This window comes from Myxine glutinosa, chromosome 5 (genome assembly GCF_964187855.1).
Source record: "Myxine glutinosa chromosome 5, kmMyxGlut1.1, whole genome shotgun sequence".
Classification (NCBI taxonomy): Eukaryota; Metazoa; Chordata; class Myxini; order Myxiniformes; family Myxinidae; genus Myxine; species Myxine glutinosa.
In genome coordinates, this window is record NC_136265.1 from 122813880 (window position 1) to 122837541 (window position 23662).

The following is a 23662-nucleotide window of genomic DNA, read 5'->3' on the forward strand; positions in this document are numbered from 1 at the left end:
ATTTGTTTTGAATCTGAATCGGAAACTACCATTCTGATCATGAATCACAATCACAAACTACCATTGTGGTTTTAAATCACAATCACAAACTACCATTGCGGTTTTAAATCACAATCACAAACTACCATTGTGGTTTTGAATCTAAATCACAAACTACCATTGTGATACTGAATCGGAATCACAAACTACCATTCTGATAATGAATCACAATCACAAACTAACATTGTGGTTTTGAATCTGAATCGGAAACTACCATTGTGGTTTGAATCAAAATCACAAACACCCATTGTGGTTTTAAATCTGAATCACAACTACCATTGTTGTTTTAAATCACAATCACAAACTACCATTGTGGTTTTATATCTGAATCACAAACTACCATTCTGATACTGAATCACAATCACAAACTAACATTGTGGTTTTGAATCTGAATCGGAAACTACCATTGTGGTTTTAAATCTGAATCACAAACTACCATCGTTGTTTTAAATCTGAATCACAAACTACCATTCTGATACTGAATCACAATCACAAACTACCATTATGGTTTTAAATCTGAATCGGAAACTACCATTGTTGTTTTAAATCACAATCACAAACTACCATTGTGGTTTTAAATCTGAATCACAAGCTACCATTCTGATACTGAATCACAATCACAAACTACCATTGTGGTTTTAAATCTGAATCACAAGCTACCATTCTGATACTGAATCACAATCACAAACTACCATTGTGGTTTTGAATCTGAATCGGAAACTACCATTCTGATACTGAATCACAATCACAAACTACCATTGTGGTTTGAATCAAAATCCAAACACCCATTGTGGTTTTAAATCCGAATCACAACTACCATTGTTGTTTTAAATCACAATCACAAACTACCATTGTGGTTTTGAATCTGAATCGGAAACTACCATTGTGGTTTTAAATCTGAATCACAAACTACCATTGTTGTTTTAAATCTGAATCACAAACTACCATTCTGATACTGAATCACAATCACAAACTACCATTGTGGTTTTGAATCTGAATCACAAACTACCATTGTGGTTTTAAATCTGAATCACAAGCTACCATTTTGATACTGAATCACAATCACAAACTACCATTGTGGTTTTGAATCTGAATCGGAAACTACCATTGTGGTTTTAAATCTGAATCACAAGCTACCATTGTTGTTTTACATCTGAATCACAAACTACCATTGTGGTTTAAATCACAATCACAAACTACCATTGTGGTTTTAAATCTGAATCACAAGCTACCATTGTTGTTTTAAATCTGAATCACAAGCTACCATTCTGATATTGAATCACAATCACAAACTACCATTGTGGTTTTAAATCTGAATCACAAACTACCATTGTTGTTTTACATCTGAATCACAAACTACCATTGTGGTTTTAAATCACAATCACAAACTACCATTGTGGTTTTAAATCACAATCATAAACTACCATTGTGGTTTTGAATCACAATCACAAACTACCATTATGGTTTTAAATCTGAATCACAAACTACCATTGTGGCTTTAAATCACAATCACAAACTACCATTGTGGCTTTAAATCTGAATCACAAACTACCATTGTGGTTTTAAATCACAATCACAAACTACCATTATGGTTTTAAATCTGAATCACAAACTACCATTGTGGCTTTAAATCACAATCACAAACTACCATTATGGTTTTAAATCACAATCACAAACTACCATTGTGGCTTTAAATCTGAATCACAACCTACCATTGTGGTTTTAAATCACAATCACAAACTACCATTGTGGTTTTAAATCACAATCACATACTACCATTGTGGCTTTAAATCTAAATCACAAACTACCATTGTTGTTTTACATCTGAATCACAAACTACCATTGTGGTTTTAAATCACAATCACAAACTACCATTGTGGTTTTAAATCACAATCATAAACTACCATTGTGGTTTTGAATCACAATCACAAACTACCATTGTGGTTTTAAATCACAATCATAAACTACCATTGTGGTTTTAAATCACAATAATAAACTACCATTATGGTTTTGAATCACAATCACAAACTACCATTATAGTTTTGAATCACAATCACAAACTACCATTATAGTTTTGAATCACAATCACAAACTACCATTATAGTTTTGAATCACAATCACAAACTACCATTATGGTTTTGAATCACAATCACAAACTACCATTATAGTTTTGAATCACAATCACAAACTACCATTATGGTTTTGAATCACAATCATAAACTACCATTATGGTTTTGAATCACAATCACAAACTACCATTATAGTTTTGAATCACAATCACAAACTACCATTATGGTTTTAAATCTGAATCGCAAACTACCATTGTGGTTTTAAATCACAATCACAAACTACCATTATGGTTTTGAATCTAAATCACAAACTACCATTATGGTTTTAAATCACAATCGCAAACTCCCATTATGGTTTTAAATCACAATCGCAAACTACCATTATGGTTTTAAATCACAATCACAAACTACCATTGTGGTTTTAAATCACAATCACAAACTACCATTATGGTTTTAAATCACAATCGCAAACTACCATTATGGTTTTAAATCACAGTCGCAAACTACCATTATGGTTTTAAATCACAATCACAAACTACCATTATGGTTTTAAATCACAATCGCAAACTACCATTATGGTTTTAAATCACAATCGCAAACTACAATTATGGTTTTAAATCACAATCGCAAACTACCATTATGGTTTTAAATCACAATCGCAAACTACCATTGTTGTTTTGAATCACAATCACAAACTACCATTATGGTTTTGAATCACAATCACAAACTACCATTGTTGTTTTACATCTGAATCACAAACTACCATTATGGTTTTAAATCACATTCACAAACTACCATTATGGTTTTAAATCTGAATCATAAACTACCATTATGGTTTTAAATCTGAATCACAAACTACCATTGTGGTTTTAAATCAAAATCATAAACTACCATTGTGGTTTTGAATCACAATCACAAACTACCATTATGGTTTTGAATCACAATCACAAACTACCATTATGGTTTTAAATCTGAATCACAAACTACCATTGTTGTTTTACATCTGAATCACAAACTACCATTATGGTTTTAAATCACAATCGCAAACTACCATTGTGGTTTTAAATCACAATCACAAACTACCATTGTGGTTTTCAATCACAATCACAAACTACCATTGTGGTTTTGAATCACAATCACAAACTACCATTGTGGTTTTAAATCTGAATCACAAACAACCATTGTGGTTTTGAATCTAAATCACAAACTACCATTGTGGTTTTAAATCTAAATCATAAACTACCATTATGGTTTTAAATCAAAATCACAAACTACCATTATGGTTTTAAATCTGAATCACAAACTACCATTCTGATACTGAATCACAATCACAAACTACCATTGTGGTTTTAAATCACAATCATAAACTACCATTGTGGTTTTAAATCACAATCACAAACTACCATTATGGTTTTAAATCTGAATCACAAACAACCATTGTGGTTTTGAATCTAAATCACAAACTACCATTGTGGTTTTAAATCTAAATCATAAACTACCATTATGGTTTTAAATCAAAATCACAAACTACCATTATGGTTTTAAATCTGAATCACAAACTACCATTCTGATACTGAATCACAATCACAAACTACCATTGTGGTTTTAAATCACAATCACAAACTACCATTGTGGTTTTAAATCACAATCACAAACTACCATTGTGGTTTTAAATCTGAATCACAAACTACCATTATGGTTTTAAATCGAAATCACAAACTACCATTGTGGTTTTGAATCTGAATCACAAACTACCATTCTGATACTGAATCACAATCACAAACTACCATTGTGGTTTTAAATCACAATCATAAACTACCATTGTGGTTTTAAATCACAATCATAAACTACCATTGTGGTTTTAAATCTGAATCACAAACTACCATTGTGGTTTTGAATCTGAATCGGAAACTACCATTGTGGTTTTAAATCTGAATCACAAACTACCATTGTTGTTTTAAATCTGAATCACAAACTACCATTGTGGTTTAAAATCTGAATCACAAACTACCATTGTTGTTTTAAATCTGAATCACAAAATACCATTCTGATACTGAATCACAATCACAAACTACCATTGTGGTTTTAAATCTGAATCACAAACTACCATTATTTGTTTTGAATCTGAATCGGAAACTACCATTCTGATCATGAATCACAATCACAAACTACCATTGTGGTTTTAAATCACAATCACAAACTACCATTGCGGTTTTAAATCACAATCACAAACTACCATTGTGGTTTTGAATCTAAATCACAAACTACCATTGTGATACTGAATCGGAATCACAAACTACCATTCTGATAATGAATCACAATCACAAACTAACATTGTGGTTTTGAATCTGAATCGGAAACTACCATTGTGGTTTGAATCAAAATCACAAACACCCATTGTGGTTTTAAATCTGAATCACAACTACCATTGTTGTTTTAAATCACAATCACAAACTACCATTGTGGTTTTATATCTGAATCACAAACTACCATTGTGGTTTTATATCTGAATCACAAACTACCATTCTGATACTGAATCACAATCACAAACTAACATTGTGGTTTTGAATCTGAATCGGAAACTACCATTGTGGTTTTAAATCTGAATCACAAACTACCATCGTTGTTTTAAATCTGAATCACAAACTACCATTCTGATACTGAATCACAATCACAAACTACCATTATGGTTTTAAATCTGAATCGGAAACTACCATTGTTGTTTTAAATCACAATCACAAACTACCATTGTGGTTTTAAATCTGAATCACAAGCTACCATTCTGATACTGAATCACAATCACAAACTACCATTGTGGTTTTAAATCTGAATCACAAGCTACCATTCTGATACTGAATCACAATCACAAACTACCATTGTGGTTTTGAATCTGAATCGGAAACTACCATTCTGATACTGAATCACAATCACAAACTACCATTGTGGTTTGAATCAAAATCCAAACACCCATTGTGGTTTTAAATCCGAATCACAACTACCATTGTTGTTTTAAATCACAATCACAAACTACCATTGTGGTTTTGAATCTGAATCGGAAACTACCATTGTGGTTTTAAATCTGAATCACAAACTACCATTGTTGTTTTAAATCTGAATCACAAACTACCATTCTGATACTGAATCACAATCACAAACTACCATTGTGGTTTTGAATCTGAATCACAAACTACCATTGTGGTTTTAAATCTGAATCACAAGCTACCATTTTGATACTGAATCACAATCACAAACTACCATTGTGGTTTTGAATCTGAATCGGAAACTACCATTGTGGTTTTAAATCTGAATCACAAGCTACCATTGTTGTTTTACATCTGAATCACAAACTACCATTGTGGTTTAAATCACAATCACAAACTACCATTGTGGTTTTAAATCTGAATCACAAGCTACCATTGTTGTTTTAAATCTGAATCACAAGCTACCATTCTGATACTGAATCACAATCACAAACTACCATTGTGGTTTTAAATCTGAATCACAAACTACCATTGTTGTTTTACATCTGAATCACAAACTACCATTGTGGTTTTAAATCACAATCACAAACTACCATTGTGGTTTTAAATCACAATCATAAACTACCATTGTGGTTTTGAATCACAATCACAAACTACCATTATGGTTTTAAATCTGAATCACAAACTACCATTGTGGCTTTAAATCACAATCACAAACTACCATTGTGGCTTTAAATCTGAATCACAAACTACCATTGTGGTTTTAAATCACAATCACAAACTACCATTATGGTTTTAAATCTGAATCACAAACTACCATTGTGGCTTTAAATCACAATCACAAACTACCATTATGGTTTTAAATCACAATCACAAACTACCATTGTGGCTTTAAATCTGAATCACAAACTACCATTGTGGTTTTAAATCACAATCACAAACTACCATTGTGGTTTTAAATCACAATCACATACTACCATTGTGGCTTTAAATCTAAATCACAAACTACCATTGTTGTTTTACATCTGAATCACAAACTACCATTGTGGTTTTAAATCACAATCACAAACTACCATTGTGGTTTTAAATCACAATCATAAACTACCATTGTGGTTTTGAATCACAATCACAAACTACCATTGTGGTTTTAAATCACAATCATAAACTACCATTGTGGTTTTAAATCACAATAATAAACTACCATTATGGTTTTGAATCACAATCACAAACTACCATTATAGTTTTGAATCACAATCACAAACTACCATTATAGTTTTGAATCACAATCACAAACTACCATTATGGTTTTGAATCACAATCACAAACTACCATTATAGTTTTGAATCGCAATCACAAACTACCATTATGGTTTTGAATCACAATCACAAACTACCATTATGGTTTTGAATCACAATCACAAACTACCATTATAATTTTGAATCACAATCACAAACTACCATTATGGTTTTGAATCACAATCACAAACTACCATTATAGTTTTGAATCACAATCACAAACTACCATTATGGTTTTAAATCTGAATCGCAAACTACCATTGTGGTTTTAAATCACAATCACAAACTACCATTATGGTTTTGAATCTAAATCACAAACTACCATTATGGTTTTAAATCACAATCGCAAACTCCCATTATGGTTTTAAATCACAATCGCAAACTACTATTATGGTTTTAAATCACAATCACAAACTACCATTGTGGTTTTAAATCACAATCACAAACTACCATTATGGTTTTAAATCACAATCGCAAACTACCATTATGGTTTTAAATCACAGTCGCAAACTACCATTATGGTTTTATATCACAATCACAAACTACCATTATGGTTTTAAATCACAATCGCAAACTACCATTATGGTTTTAAATCACAATCGCAAACTACCATTATGGTTTTAAATCACAATCGCAAACTACCATTATGGTTTTAAATCACAATCGCAAACTACCATTGTTGTTTTGAATCACAATCACAAACTACCATTATGGTTTTGAATCACAATCACAAACTACCATTGTTGTTTTACATCTGAATCACAAACTACCATTATGGTTTTAAATCACATTCACAAACTACCATTATGGTTTTAAATCTGAATCATAAACTACCATTATGGTTTTAAATCACAATCGCAAACTACCATTGTGGTTTTAAATCACAATCGCAAACTACCATTGTTGTTTTACATCTGAATCACAAACTACCATTATGGTTTTAAATCACAATCACAAACTACCATTGTGGTTTTAAATCAAAATCATAAACTACCATTGTGGTTTTGAATCACAATCACAAACTACCATTATGGTTTTGAATCACAATCACAAACTACCATTATGGTTTTAAATCTGAATCCCAAACTACCATTGTTGTTTTACATCTGAATCACAAACTACCATTGTGGTTTTAAATCACAATCACAAACTACCATTATGGTTTTGAATAGGAATCACAAACTACCATTGTGGTTTTAAATCACAATCACAAACTACCATTGTGGTTTTGAATCAGAATCACAAACTACCATTGTGGTTTTAAATCACAATCACAAACTACCATTGTGGTTTAAATCACAATCACAAACTACCATTGTGGTTTTAAATCACAATCACAAACTACCATTGTGGTTTTTAATCGGAATCACAAACTACCATTGTGGTTTTAAATCACAATCACAAACTACCATTGTGATTTAAATCACAATCACAAACTACCATTGTGGTTTTAAATCACAATCACAAACTACCATTGTGGTTTTTAATCGGAATCACAAACTACCATTGTGGTTTTAAATCACAATCACAAACTACCATGTGGTTTAAATCACAATCACAAACTACCATTGTGGTTTTAAATCACAATCACAAACTACCATTGTGGTTTTTAATCGGAATCACAAACTACCATTGTGGTTTTAAATCTGAATCACAAACTACCATTGTTGTTTTAAATCTGAATCACAAACTACCATTGTGGTTTAAAATCTGAATCACAAACTACCATTGTTGTTTTAAATCTGAATCACAAAATACCATTCTGATACTGAATCACAATCACAAACTACCATTGTGGTTTTAAATCTGAATCACAAACTACCATTATTTGTTTTGAATCTGAATCGGAAACTACCATTCTGATCATGAATCACAATCACAAACTACCATTGTGGTTTTAAATCACAATCACAAACTACCATTGCGGTTTTAAATCACAATCACAAACTACCATTGTGGTTTTGAATCTAAATCACAAACTACCATTGTGATACTGAATCGGAATCACAAACTACCATTCTGATAATGAATCACAATCACAAACTAACATTGTGGTTTTGAATCTGAATCGGAAACTACCATTGTGGTTTGAATCAAAATCACAAACACCCATTGTGGTTTTAAATCTGAATCACAACTACCATTGTTGTTTTAAATCACAATCACAAACTACCATTGTGGTTTTATATCTGAATCACAAACTACCATTGTGGTTTTATATCTGAATCACAAACTACCATTCTGATACTGAATCACAATCACAAACTAACATTGTGGTTTTGAATCTGAATCGGAAACTACCATTGTGGTTTTAAATCTGAATCACAAACTACCATCGTTGTTTTAAATCTGAATCACAAACTACCATTCTGATACTGAATCACAATCACAAACTACCATTATGGTTTTAAATCTGAATCGGAAACTACCATTGTTGTTTTAAATCACAATCACAAACTACCATTGTGGTTTTAAATCTGAATCACAAGCTACCATTCTGATACTGAATCACAATCACAAACTACCATTGTGGTTTTAAATCTGAATCACAAGCTACCATTCTGATACTGAATCACAATCACAAACTACCATTGTGGTTTTGAATCTGAATCGGAAACTACCATTCTGATACTGAATCACAATCACAAACTACCATTGTGGTTTGAATCAAAATCACAAACACCCATTGTGGTTTTAAATCCGAATCACAACTACCATTGTTGTTTTAAATCACAATCACAAACTACCATTGTGGTTTTATATCTGAATCACAAACTACCATTGTGGTTTTAAATCTGAATCACAAGCTACCATTCTGATACTGAATCACAATCACAAACTACCATTGTGGTTTAAAATCTGAATCACAAGCTACCATTCTGATACTGAATCACAATCACAAACTACCATTGTGGTTTTGAATCTGAATCGGAAACTACCATTGTGGTTTTAAATCTGAATCACAAACTACCATTGTTGTTTTAAATCTGAATCACAAACTACCATTCTGATACTGAATCACAATCACAAACTACCATTGTGGTTTTGAATCTGAATCACAAACTACCATTGTGGTTTTAAATCTGAATCACAAGCTACCATTCTGATACTGAATCACAATCACAAACTACCATTGTGGTTTTGAATCTGAATCGGAAACTACCATTGTGGTTTTAAATCTGAATCACAAGCTACCATTGTTGTTTTACATCTGAATCACAAACTACCATTGTGGTTTTAAATCACAATCACAAACTACCATTGTGGTTTTAAATCTGAATCACAAGCTACCATTGTTGTTTTAAATCTGAATCACAAGCTACCATTCTGATACTGAATCACAATCACAAACTACCATTGTGGTTTTAAATCTGAATCACAAACTACCATTGTTGTTTTACATCTGAATCACAAACTACCATTGTGGTTTTAAATCACAATCACAAACTACCATTGTGGTTTTAAATCACAATCATAAACTACCATTGTGGTTTTGAATCACAATCACAAACTACCATTATGGTTTTAAATCTGAATCACAAACTACCATTGTGGCTTTAAATCACAATCACAAACTACCATTGTGGCTTTAAATCTGAATCACAAACTACCATTGTGGTTTTAAATCACAATCACAAACTACCATTATGGTTTTAAATCTGAATCACAAACTACCATTGTGGCTTTAAATCACAATCACAAACTACCATTATTGTTTTAAATCACAATCACAAACTACCATTGTGGCTTTAAATCTGAATCACAAACTACCATTGTGGTTTTAAATCACAATCACAAACTACCATTGTGGTTTTAAATCACAATCACATACTACCATTGTGGCTTTAAATCTAAATCACAAACTACCATTGTTGTTTTACATCTGAATCACAAACTACCATTGTGGTTTTAAATCACAATCACAAACTACCATTGTGGTTTTAAATCACAATCATAAACTACCATTGTGGTTTTGAATCACAATCACAAACTACCATTGTGGTTTTAAATCACAATCATAAACTGCCATTGTGGTTTTAAATCACAATAATAAACTACCATTATGGTTTTGAATCACAATCACAAACTACCATTATAGTTTTGAATCACAATCACAAACTACCATTATAGTTTTGAATCACAATCACAAACTACCATTATAGTTTTGAATCACAATCACAAACTACCATTATGGTTTTGAATCACAATCACAAACTACCATTATAGTTTTGAATCACAATCACAAACTACCATTATGGTTTTGAATCACAATCACAAACTACCATTATGGTTTTGAATCACAATCACAAACTACCATTATAATTTTGAATCACAATCACAAACTACCATTATGGTTTTGAATCACAATCACAAACTACCATTATAGTTTTGAATCACAATCACAAACTACCATTATGGTTTTAAATCTGAATCGCAAACTACCATTGTGGTTTTAAATCACAATCACAAACTACCATTATGGTTTTGAATCTAAATCACAAACTACCATTATGGTTTTAAATCACAATCGCAAACTCCCATTATGGTTTTAAATCACAATCGCAAACTACCATTATGGTTTTAAATCACAATCACAAACTACCATTGTGGTTTTAAATCACAATCACAAACTACCATTATGGTTTTAAATCACAATCGCAAACTACCATTATGGTTTTAAATCACAATCGCAAACTACCATTATGGTTTTAAATCACAATCACAAACTACCATTATGGTTTTAAATCACAATCGCAAACTACCATTATGGTTTTAAATCACAATCGCAAACTACCATTATGGTTTTAAATCACAATCGCAAACTACCATTATGGTTTTAAATCACAATCGCAAACTACCATTGTTGTTTTGAATCACAATCACAAACTACCATTATGGTTTTGAATCACAATCACAAACTACCATTGTTGTTTTACATCTGAATCACAAACTACCATTATGGTTTTAAATCACATTCACAAACTACCATTATGGTTTTAAATCTGAATCATAAACTACCATTATGGTTTTAAATCACAATCGCAAACTACCATTGTGGTTTTAAATCACAATCGCAAACTACCATTGTTGTTTTACATCTGAATCACAAACTACCATTATGGTTTTAAATCACAATCACAAACTACCATTATGGTTTTAAATCTGAATCACAAACTACCATTGTGGTTTTAAATCAAAATCATAAACTACCATTGTGGTTTTGAATCACAATCACAAACTACCATTATGGTTTTGAATCACAATCACAAACTACCATTATGGTTTTAAATCTGAATCACAAACTACCATTGTTGTTTTACATCTGAATCACAAACTACCATTGTGGTTTTAAATCACAATCACAAACTACCATTCTGGTTTTGAATAGGAATCACAAACTACCATTGTGGTTTTAAATCATAATCACAAACTACCATTGTGGTTTTGAATCAGAATCACAAACTACCATTGTGGTTTTAAATCACAATCACAAACTACCATTGTGGTTTAAATCACAATCACAAACTACCATTGTGGTTTTAAATCACAATCACAAACTACCATTGTGGTTTTTAATCGGAATCACAAACTACCATTGTGGTTTTAAATCACAATCACAAACTACCATTGTGGTTTAAATCACAATCACAAACTACCATTGTGGTTTTAAATCACAATCACAAACTACCATTGTGGTTTTTAATCGGAATCACAAACTACCATGTGGTTTAAATCACAATCACAAACTACCATTGTGGTTTTAAATCACAATCACAAACTACCATTGTGGTTTTAAATCACAATCACAAACTACCATTGTGGTTTTGAATCGGAATCACAAACTACCATTGTGGTTTTGAATCGGAATCACAAACGACCATTGTTGTTTTAAATCACAATCACAAACTACCATTGTGGTTTTGAATCGGAATCACAAACGACCATTGTTGTTTTAAATCACAATCACAAACTACCATTGTGGTTTTGAATCGGAATCACAAACTACCATTGTGGTGCCCCATCAGCAGAGGGCGCTGTCACGCGGTTAAGTTGTCGTGTCTCAGAGTGAACGTTAAGCCTGCTGTCTCAGACATGTCCACGTCATAACCCCTGCCAAAGGTAGATGGAGGTTATGTTTTCACCACGGTCCGTCCGTCTGTCTGGTTGTCTGTCCATTTGTGAACAAAATATCTCAAAAACTTGTGCACGGATTCGGACGAAATTTGGCAGAGATGTAGCAGATATGACGAGGACGAAATGATTAGATGTTGGTGACGATCTGAATATATCGATTCAGATGAGAGAATTATTTAATTTTTAAAGTGATTCTTCACCATTGGGAGATTCGGTCACAAACGATACATAGCAGGATATCTCAAAAAGTTATGGATGGATTTGGACGAAACTTGTTGGACTGGTTGGGTGTCTAACAAGGAAGAATCGATTCAATTTTTTTGAAGATCCGTGTCCGGCTACTAGAATTTTCTAAGTGATTCTTCACCATTGAGTGATATGGCCAACCAGGCGGAGGTGTGCTCTCTACTGAGTGCCGTTCTAGTTTTAGTCTGTTTTAAACATTATATTATGCTATGTATACATTCTTTACCATTATATTACACACAACATTATATTTTAAGGTCAAAATCCTGACGTAAATATATAAAAGCTGAAAAACAAGACAGTTTATTAATTTCCCTTTAATTGCACAATCTTTTAAAACACAACTAATGGGTCTGTTTGGGGTGCGTGGTGATGTGACATCCATGGAGTCGTTTTTTGTTCGGCGGGTATTTCAAACTTTTTTGAAATTCCCGCCGAACAAAAAACGACTCCTGCGAACAATTGACGACGCTTCCGAACCCCCGCGCATGTTTGGCGAACTTTTGGAGCCTAAAATACGAATGTTGGACTTTGCCATTTTTTTCGACATTCGCATCCTTCGCGAACAGTTCGCGTGTCCCGTGAAAACCCACCTTTAATAATTATTGTTAATAATTTTAACAACTCTACTGTGACATCATCTTTTTTACCCTCATGAACGCTCCCTAACTCTTCCTCTTCCTTTCTAGGTTATTGTGTTGCTCCTCTTCCTCTTTTTATGTTCCATTTCTGTTTCATCCCCAGTTCTCCTTTTACTAGCAGAAGTACCCGGCATTGCCGGGCGGGGGAGGGGAGGGGGAAGGGGAGGGGAGGGGAACGGGGGGAGGGGAGGAGGGGGGGAGGAGGGGGGGAGGGGAGAAGAGGGGGGAGGGGAGAAGAGGGGGGGGAGGAGAGAAGAGGGGGGAGGGGGAGGGGGGAGGGGAGGAGAAGGGGGGAGGGGAGGAGAGGGGGGAGGGGGAGGGTAATGGGGGAGGGGGGAGGGGAGGGAGGGGGGAGTGGGAGGGGGGAGGGGGGAGGAAGGGGAGGGGGAGGGGAGGGGGGAGGGGGAGGGGAACGGGGGGAGGGGAGAAGAGTGGGGGGAAGTACCCGGCATTGCCGGGCGGGGGAGGGGAGGGGGAAGAGGAGGGGAGGGGAACGGGGGGGAGGGGAGGAGAGGGGGGGAGGGGAGAGGAGGGGGAAGTACCCGGCATTCGAGGGGAGGAGAGGGGGGGGAGGGGAGAGGAGGGGGAAGTACCCGGCATTCCGTGTATAAACGTGAGGGAGAAGAGGGGGAGGGGGGAGGGCGCGCGAATCGTCGAATCAGCGCGCTGCTCTGCCACCGATTCAGATTCCATGTATAATATTCCTCGCTGAAAAAAAATATGGATCTAAACATGAAAGGGGAAAAAACCTATGTGGTGTAAATGGCAATGTTCCTCGCTCAAATGTGAAAAAACGCAATCGCGCGGCAAGGAACATCACGTGATCGCTCTGAGCGATCGATTGCAACTCTGCGTCGTGTCGTGGGCGTGGCCAACGTGGCCTCATGCTCCCAGGTGATTGGCTAACTCGAGCTCGAGAGAGCCATAATGCGCTCCGTTATGGCAAAAAATATGGATCTAAAGATGAAAGAAAAAAAAACCTATGTGGTGTGAATGGCAATGTTCCTCGCTCAAATGTGAAAAAACGCAATCGTGTGAAAAAAAAACCTTCCGCGGCAAGGAACATCACGTGATCGCTCTGAGCGATCGATTGCAACTCTGCGTCGTGTCGTGGGCGTGGCCAACGTGGCCTCATGCTCCCAGGTGAAAGGGTAACTCGAGCTCGAGAGAGCCATAATGCGCTACGTTATGGCAAAAAATATGGATCTAAAGATGAAAGAAAAAAAAACCTATGTGGTGTGAATGGCAATGTTCCTCGCTGAAATGTGAAAAAACGCAATCGCTTTTTGCTCTGAAATATGTGCGAACGCGTAACTGAGTTAATGGCGGCAAGGAACATCACGTGATCGCTCTGAGCGAATCAGCGCGCTGCTCTGCCATTCCGGTCATAATATTCCTCGCTGAAATGCACTGAGGTAAAAATATGGTAAAAAAATATTATGAAATAAATTTTTAGGTCGGCCATGTTCTTCCCAGGCTCAATGGCCATGTTTGTGCCAAATATCAAGTATGTGAGCCTCTCCGTTTAGGAGTCTATCGGTAACATTACACACACACACACACACACACACACACACACACACACATACACACACAAACTGTGTTTTATATATATAGATTTCTGTTTCATCCCCAGTTCCCCTTTTCCTCTTTTTATGTTCCATTTCTGTTTCATCCCCAGTTCTCCTTTTCCTCTTTTTATGTTCCATTTCTGTTTCACCCCCAGTTCCCCTTTTCCTCTTTTTATGTTCCATTTCTGTTTCATCCCCAGTTCCCCTTTTCCTCTTTTTATGTTCCATTTCTGTTTCACCCCCAGTTCCCCTTTTCCTCTTTTTATGTTCCATTTCTGTTTCATCCCCAGTTCTCCTTTTCCTCTTTTTGGGTCCATTTCTGTTTCATCCCCAGTTCTCCTTTTCCTCTTTTTATGTTCCATTTCTGTTTCATCCCCAGTTCTCCTTTTCCTCTTTTTGGGTCCATTTCTGTTTCATCCCCAGTTCTCCTTTTCCTCTTTTTATGTTCCATTTCTGTTTCACCCCCAGTTCCCCTTTTCCTCTTTTTGGGTCCATTTCTGTTTCATCCCCAGTTCCCCTTTTCCTCTTTTTATGTTCCATTTCTGTTTCATCCCCAGTTCTCCTTTTCCTCTTTTTGGGTCCATTTCTGTTTCACCCCCAGTTCCCCTTTTCCTCTTTTTATGTTCCATTTCTGTTTCATCCCCAGTTCTCCTTTTCCTCTTTTTGGGTCCATTTCTGTTTCATCCCCAGTTCTCCTTTTCCTCTTTTTATGTTCCATTTCTGTTTCATCCCCAGTTCTCCTTTTCCTCTTTTTGGGTCCATTTCTGTTTCATCCCCAGTTCTCCTTTTCCTCTTTTTATGTTCCATTTCTGTTTCACCCCCAGTTCCCCTTTTCCTCTTTTTATGTTCCATTTCTGTTTCATCCCCAGTTCCCCTTTTCCTCTTTTTATGTTCCATTTCTGTTTCATCCCCAGTTCTCCTTTTCCTCTTTTTGGGTCCATTTCTGTTTCATCCCCAGTTCTCCTTTTCCTCTTTTTATGTTCCATTTCTGTTTCATCCCCAGTTCTCCTTTTCCTCTTTTGGGGTCCATTTCTGTTTCATCCCCAGTTCTCCTTTTCCTCTTTTTATGTTCCATTTCTGTTTCACCCCCAGTTCCCCTTTTCCTCTTTTTATGTTCCATTTCTGTTTCATCCCCAGTTCTCCTTTTCCTCTTTTTATGTTCCATTTCTGTTTCATCCCCAGTTCCCCTTTTCCTCTTTTTATGTTCCATTTCTGTTTCATCCCCAGTTCTCCTTTTCCTCTTTTTATGTTCCATTTCTGTTTCATCCCCAGTTCCCCTTTTCCTCTTTTTATGTTCCATTTCTGTTTAATCCCCAGTTCCCCTTTTCCTCTTTTTGGGTCCATTTCTGTTTCATCCCCAGTTCTCCTTTTCCTCTTTTTATGTTCCATTTCTGTTTCATCCCCAATTCCCCTTTTCCTCTTTTTATGTTCCATTTCTGTTTCATCCCCAGTTCCCCTTTTCCTCTTTTTATGTTCCATTTCTGTTTCATCCCCAGTTCCCCTTTTCCTCTTTTTATGTTCCATTTCTGTTTCATCCCCAGTTCTCCTTTTCCTCTTTTTATGTTCCATTTCTGTTTCATCCCCAGTTCTCCTTTTCCTCTTTTTATGTTCCATTTCTGTTTCATCCCCAGTTCCCCTTTTCCTCTTTTTGGTTCAATTTCCGTTTCATCCCCAGTTCTCCTTTTCCTCTTTTTGGTTCAATTACCGTTTCATCCCCAGTTCCCCTTTTCCTCTTTTCGGTTCCATTTCCATTTCATCCCCAGTTCCCCTTTTCCTCTTTTTATGTTCAATTTCCGTTTCATCCCCAGTTCCCCTTTTCCTCTTTTTATGTTCCATTTCTGTTTCATCCCCAGTTCTCCTTTTCCTCTTTTTATGTTCCATTTATGTTTCATGCCCAGTTCTCCTCTTCCTCTTATTGCTGTATTTGAGTTTGTAATCACATTGTTCAACCAATGTGTCCTCCCACACCCCCTATTTTGCTCTCATTCTTCCTGCAAGTATTCCTCTGTTGTGTCCCTCTACCCTGAAATTGGTGTGTCCCCTTTTAGCTCCCCTTTCCCCCATCTTCTCGTCCATTTTATGCTCTAGCTCTTTCTTAATCCCTTCCCTGCAGGTCACGTTTGGGATGCCAGGTCGTCCTGGAGCCGTGGATGGATGGGATGAAGGTCAAGGTTCCCAAGCACACAGCGGACCTTCGCGGCCTTGCCGAAGATGGGAAAATGGAGGGGTAACCGTCATTGTTCGGGAATAAACACATCCATGCCTACCTGCTCTGTGCCTATAAATATCCAGGCCCACATAACACTTCACGCACATTTACACGAACTTTCACATTTCTCATTAAAAGTGCTCATGATGTGTGAGTCTGTGTAATTGACGCTGGTCGTACACTCGTAACCACAGGACGGTAATTTAACCACATCCACCTGAGTCAAGCAGACTCCTATATATGATGCTTTCTTACCTATCATCTGTGTGCGACGTTGTATTGCTGTTTGATGACACAGAGAAAACATGTTGAATTATGTTTTACTCTATCCAACTGTGGTTACCTATTTACCACGTGTGGTGTCATTGTGTGAAGCTCACAGTGTGTCCGTGCCGCGAATCCTGCACTCTTTCTGTCCACCCTTACCTGACAGCAAGCTCACGTCTCTAATAACGCACCATACAGGTGTGGCAATCACATGAAACAGGTGTGTGGCAACCACACTATACCGGTGTGTGGCAATCACACTACACAGGTGTGGCAATCACACTACACAGGTGTGACACTTTTCTCTCCACAGTCAGCAGAGCAGTTTGGAACAAATCCAAGAAATGCCACCTGCAAGGTTCATCCATACTCTGTCCTCTAAATGCTGAGAGAAAGCGGCACCAACCATTGTATAAAGTTTTAGGCACGACTCGGTCAGGATCGGAATCGAACTGCTGACCTCACCCTTCGACATAGGCCGTTGTAGGGGAATTTGTAGCTGAGACTCAAGACTCCAATGACCGGACACAGGTTTTACAAAAGGTCTGGTTTATTAACTGGTTATTCACTTCATTCCAATTACCAAATAATACCGCTTAATTCAATGGACCAGGTTAACTCTTTTCGCATGGTCCTTCTCGTTCGGCCGATGTCCTCCGCCACTCCCGTCGGTCAGAGCTTCTGCTCACAAGTTCTTTTGACTCAACGTTTGCGCTCGTTTATATGGACAAACTGGACTTAATCCCCTGTCCGCTGAACGTTAATCCTTTCTCCGCTAATGCCCCGAGGTCATGCATGCACCAAGTCCTGGCATCAGCTCGCTCCCCTCCTGCTGTGAGTTCCGTTTACCAAACGATAGGGGGGTGCTCCAGCCAGGGGCTGTGACCAGGTGGACAAGAGATTATCATGTTCGGGCACATTCCTGACACTCATTTACGAACTCGTCTTTCACAGAGTTTGCAGGTAAAATGTATCTGCTTCGTTACCAGTGTTAATTAATAAGTTACCAGTGCCAATTAATAAGTTACACTGAGTTACACTTCCACAATTCCCTCATCTTTTTGTTTTTGTTTATATTAACCATTAATCTAAACATCAATATAAGTAAACAATCAATCACTACAAGTAAACATCATTACAAGTATAAGTAAATTAATCAATCACTTTGGTAATCAAATTCCCTTGGGCATACAACGTCATCCTGCAAGAATCACAAAACATTTCGTTGGTCATTGACTCCTTCCATATCGTTCAATCTATTGCATTTGCATCACAAATATATTTTCAAAACAACACTTCACCATCACCAAGATACAACAATTTCACTTCATTTTCAAGTTTTGTAAAGCATCTGCACCATCTGGCAAAAAATGTTTGCCTCCACACAAATGTTGACTTTGTTTGAAAGGAAGGGCTGATCACTTGTGTTTGAATCCTGGTATGAAACATTTTCTCCTAATGTCTTCATAGCTCCTGCACTACTTCGTGTAGGATTTCGCTGTTGTGGTAACATTGCGGAGTCATAGACTGACCCTGCTCTCCTTGTAGCATTCTTGCCACTTTTTGCTGTAAACCATAGTAATTCCTGAACAAGGCCTTCACCCAGTTGTAGTCGACTTGCCTCCTCCCTCATTGTGAGTGGGCAGCAAGTATTGGTGTGACGTTGATTGGCCAGCAAGATGTGGAACAGGGATGCCGGATGCATCCACAATGATGTTGGGACCATGGTGTTCCGGTCATTCATGGTCCTTACCAGGAGCAACCAGCAGAATCGTGCACAGCTGTTGTGACAAGGGCACAGCCGTTTTTTTGCAGCTCCATGCTGGTTCCCCGGACGTTGGTGAAGTAATAACATATGTCCCCGCATTTCACAGAGGTTGCAGGTAAAATGTCGTTATCCTGCAACTTCTGATGTGGTGAATGTTCGAAGCCTTCGAACAAGAGTAAGTGATCGCCTTTCTTTCATATGTTGCAGTGTGATCCAGGCAAATGGTCACATAAATTTCCTTGGTGAAGGTAAGCATTCATCTCCAAGTTACACGGGAGAATGTCTTCATCATTCTTTGAGAAAGAGGGTGTATGCCATGATTAACTTCATTTTTTAGCCACAAATTTTCTTTCTCGAACTTCTTCCCAATTCCGTTAGCAATCCCTCCAAAATGTGATCTCGTCTTATCCTTATGCTCAGTCACATCTGAATCTGCTTTCCGCACACACTGAATCAGATAGGGTACATCTTACCATGAAATCAGCATAATCATGTATATCTTCCGACAGTTTCACATTCAACAATTTGTTGTTTTTCCTTAACACAAAAGTTATATTCATTTATATGCGTCACACAAATAATATTCAATCAGGTATGTATTTTATTACTAAACTAAGAATAGCATTGTATATGATTACAATCACAAACGGGAATACCTAATTCCCAACAACAATTTTCCCAAACCAACAAATTAAACATAATGTATTATTACCATAATTCCTCTCCACTTTTTCTTTTCCCTCTTTTTTTCCTAACAGTGTGTCACTCGTGGTGATATGAGTTCACTGATATTGTAATTGACACAACTCATAACATTGTCGTTATGCCATTATCTTAATTCTACTGTATTCACTATTCATTTGCAACATCACTTGATTCATTCTTTTAATCTCGGTATTATTCATATCATCATAACAATCTTTCTATTTTAGGTCCATATTTGTTTCTATTCTTATCAACCTCCTACGGTTTATCAATTTGTTCCAAAACACTGCAACCAAAGGTTTTAACCAAAGCTCTACCAAACTATTTCCAATTTGAACTCAAAATGCTAATTAAACAACAATTCAAAGAATTAACTTCAATGGGTCAACAAATTCATTTTATAAACAGATCTAATTTTCCCATCCAATAATTTTCCTTGCCAAATGTCATATTGCAACACTTTAATAAACCTTCGAAAAATGTCTCCCAAATCAATAAATTCCCTTTTTACTTCCCAAATACTCATCTGTAAATTACATATTCAATTACAGTTTTTTTCCTATTTGTTCGGCCTAAATGGCCACCGAAGTGGCTGCCAACATGCAGTACCGTTTTTATCTACCAAGCAAGTATTCGTCCACATAAGATCTCTACCAAAATGTTGTTTGTAAAAAACAAATCTGGGATTTCTGATTACATGGATGCACATTCTCAGGACATTTCAGGCTGCTTGTTAACAATCCACTACGATAAATTAATTCCTTTACCCACAATCAAATAATTAGTACAAATTGAGGATATTATCCCTATCACATTCATTTATAGATTCATTATGTTGGATCTAAATTTTCTCCCACTGCTGCAAGGAAGAACAATAGCTCTCATAAGTCTTTGTAATATCTCACTTCATTTACCCAGCATCGAAGAATTTATTTACTATCCATTCCCATCTGTTAACCAGTGACTTTGTTTGAACTCCAAAACTTAATTTGATGAATCCCATGTGTACAGCTACCACTTATTGAAACCCATACTTTTGTAGAAAATATCCAAGTAAGTGTTTTTATTTTAAACCCCCTTAACTGTTGCTCATCCATTTCTATGCACCCAGTGAGTACTACTGACACCAGTATGCCAATATAGGTGTGCGAGTTTAACAAATATGTTGCAGGTACACGTGACATCGCGTTCTGAGTATAAATAACGTAACAGCGCGTTCATGTCTGCCCCTTGGTTTAAGATTCACAATGCATTCCGTTTTAAAACTCACAATAGTTCAAATCAGCAAGATTTTCTTTACTATTTTCCCATATCATCTATGCCTAATACACATCCATACATACAGCACAATTTATATGCTGATAAAATTCAAGTTTATATATATATATATATATATATATATATATATATATATATATATATATAAATCCGTGAGCAGAGTATTCTGGGAAGTCAGTGTAAGACCTCTCCCAAATTTGGCTAATTTTGTACTCCCTCATTTCTTTTTTATGAAGCTCATATCCATAAATAGCTGTTATTCTCATATAAATTCTATCAAAATGGAATCCCCAAATTACTCACAATTTTACTATTAATTAATGGCTGCTCATAACCCAGCACATCAAATCTTTATATTCCATCTCCCTTGACAAAAGAGATAATGTTCATAATCAAATTATATTTTTATTTTATTTTACGGATTCTCTGCATATTCAATCCCATCCACATAAAACTATCCATTTCCAGACAGGCACACTGTCGGTGTCAACAATCTTGTAAGATTGATACACAAAACAATAACAAACACTAACATTGACACACAAAAATACACACACACATGCATTATGCGTATTTGTTTGCGTTGGAACTATTATTTACAGATCAAGATGGGTGTCAATTTTATTTCAATTTCATAAAATTTGTCCTTCAATTTTAGAAATGCTAATACACAAATGGACCAAAAAGTTTATTCTTAGAAAACCCCTATGATGTCACATTGAAATTACCCTTTCAGTTCCCACAATAATTTATCCAAATTTGACTACACACCCATTTACATGTCAGTCGACCACTGACTTATCAATCATGCGGAACACTAGTCCGAAATTCCCACCTGATCATGATGTGACCCTTGTCACTTGGTTTCAAAAATTTGCAAAGCAATTGTTCCAACTTTGTAAATTTAAAATTGTGTGCCCAACATAAAAGATCCAATTCCGGCATGTGATCAATTAATTACTAATTTGCTTACAAGCAAAAGAAAAAATGAATAATTCTTGCTCCGAAAACTTTTCAGACCCAAGAATCATCGACAGTTATTCATGTTTGTCCAGTAATCTCATTTGTTGAGGCCAATCGTCATTTGGGATTTGTCGCAATGAAGGCCTAATCATTGTCTGAGGTATCGGTCAGCACTGGTACCCTTGATCTTGGTTTACCCTATTAACTTGTCTTCCTTTTGGTATACGGACATCCTCTTTTCCAATGTCCCATCCGTCCACACTTGAAACACCGGTTTCTGTCGTTGTCTGATCTGTGCACCTGTGCACTTGTATTGCTGGGCTGCATCTCTACATCCCTGAGTTGCCACTGCAGTCTCTCGTTATCTCCTGAAACACGAAAAAATTCTCTGTACCGTCCTTTTTGGGGAGACAACTGGAAATCTGATGGGACAACTGTCACTTTCATTCCTAATTTCGAGGGCAGCTGTGCATTTGTCTCCTCCACTGTATCCTGTATCCTTTTTATTTTAAATTCTAGATCCGTTATCCGTTCTTGCTGTTCCCGTTGTCTGGATTCACCATCCCAAAGATGGAATGCAAGCCAGTCTACCGTTAGATTCTGTCTCTTCCTGGCTTTCAATCTTTGTTCCAATCTTTCCAATCGACTTCGCTCAAATGTACCATCTCTTGGAAACTCCTCATCATGTCCCTTTGTCCACAAATACCAATTCTCGACCTGCCTTATAGCTTCGGCACCATAATGGTCGTACATATGATGTGTACAAGTACCTTTTTGTGGAATTTCTGGTTGTCCTTGTGTATTATTGCAGGCTCCATTTCCCATTCTGCCTTTTATCAAAGTAGCGTTGGATGTGTTGTAGCTTGTTCCAGGTTCCTCTAAAGCTTCACTCGTACCTCCAGGAAGGATCTCTCCACCTGTTCACACGGTGATTTCCAGAGAATCTCCCTCAGCTGTGGCTTTTGCACAATCCAATCTCACAGATCAGTATTTGCAGATGAGCCGGAGGGTCAGTATGAAATGGGTGAATCCTCAGGTGTCCGCTCTGTTTGACGGGGAAATCACACAATGGTAACCGCACATATATATCTGTATATAAACTCACCACCTTGCTCAATTTTCCCAGGTTGTCTCCACATTGATAATATCTCACAAAGATATCAAAGCTTCTTTCTTGAGACCGCATTTTCATCAATCAAACAATCAATATATTCAATTCAATTTATTCAGTTCAATTTATTCAGTTAAATTTATTCAATTTCAATTAATTCATCAATATTCATCAATAAATCAAATTAATCATTTTGAATGACTCCTTGCATAAGCCCTTTCCCCAATGATGTCAGGACAGGTCCATCCATTGACTGAGATCGACTCTCATCGGTCGTCACCTCTGGTTCGTACCTCATGTCAATTGATGAATCACCGTCCTGTCCTAGGGTCATATCTGACATATTTCCCCATTTTGCCTGGTCTCCACAAATTTTCTTTGCAG

At 36.5% G+C, this 23662-nt stretch overlaps 1 protein-coding gene across 2 annotated transcripts in view; it reads left to right on the plus strand.

Annotated features, from left to right (window-relative positions):
- The window catches only part of LOC137427151 (adrenodoxin), a 132033-nt gene extending 114693 nt beyond the window's left edge, over window positions 1-17340 (plus strand). The window contains exon 4 of one of the 2 annotated variants that reach the window (XM_068116362.2): window positions 17091-17243. In XM_068116362.2, the coding sequence (XP_067972463.2) occupies window positions 17091-17208 (118 nt within the window). In that variant the 3' untranslated portion in view covers window positions 17209-17243. Of the gene's footprint in view, window positions 1-17090 lie in introns of both variants that reach the window. The other variant, XM_068116361.2, reaches the window with a different exon arrangement.
- Window positions 17341-23662: the final 6322 nt, after the last annotated feature.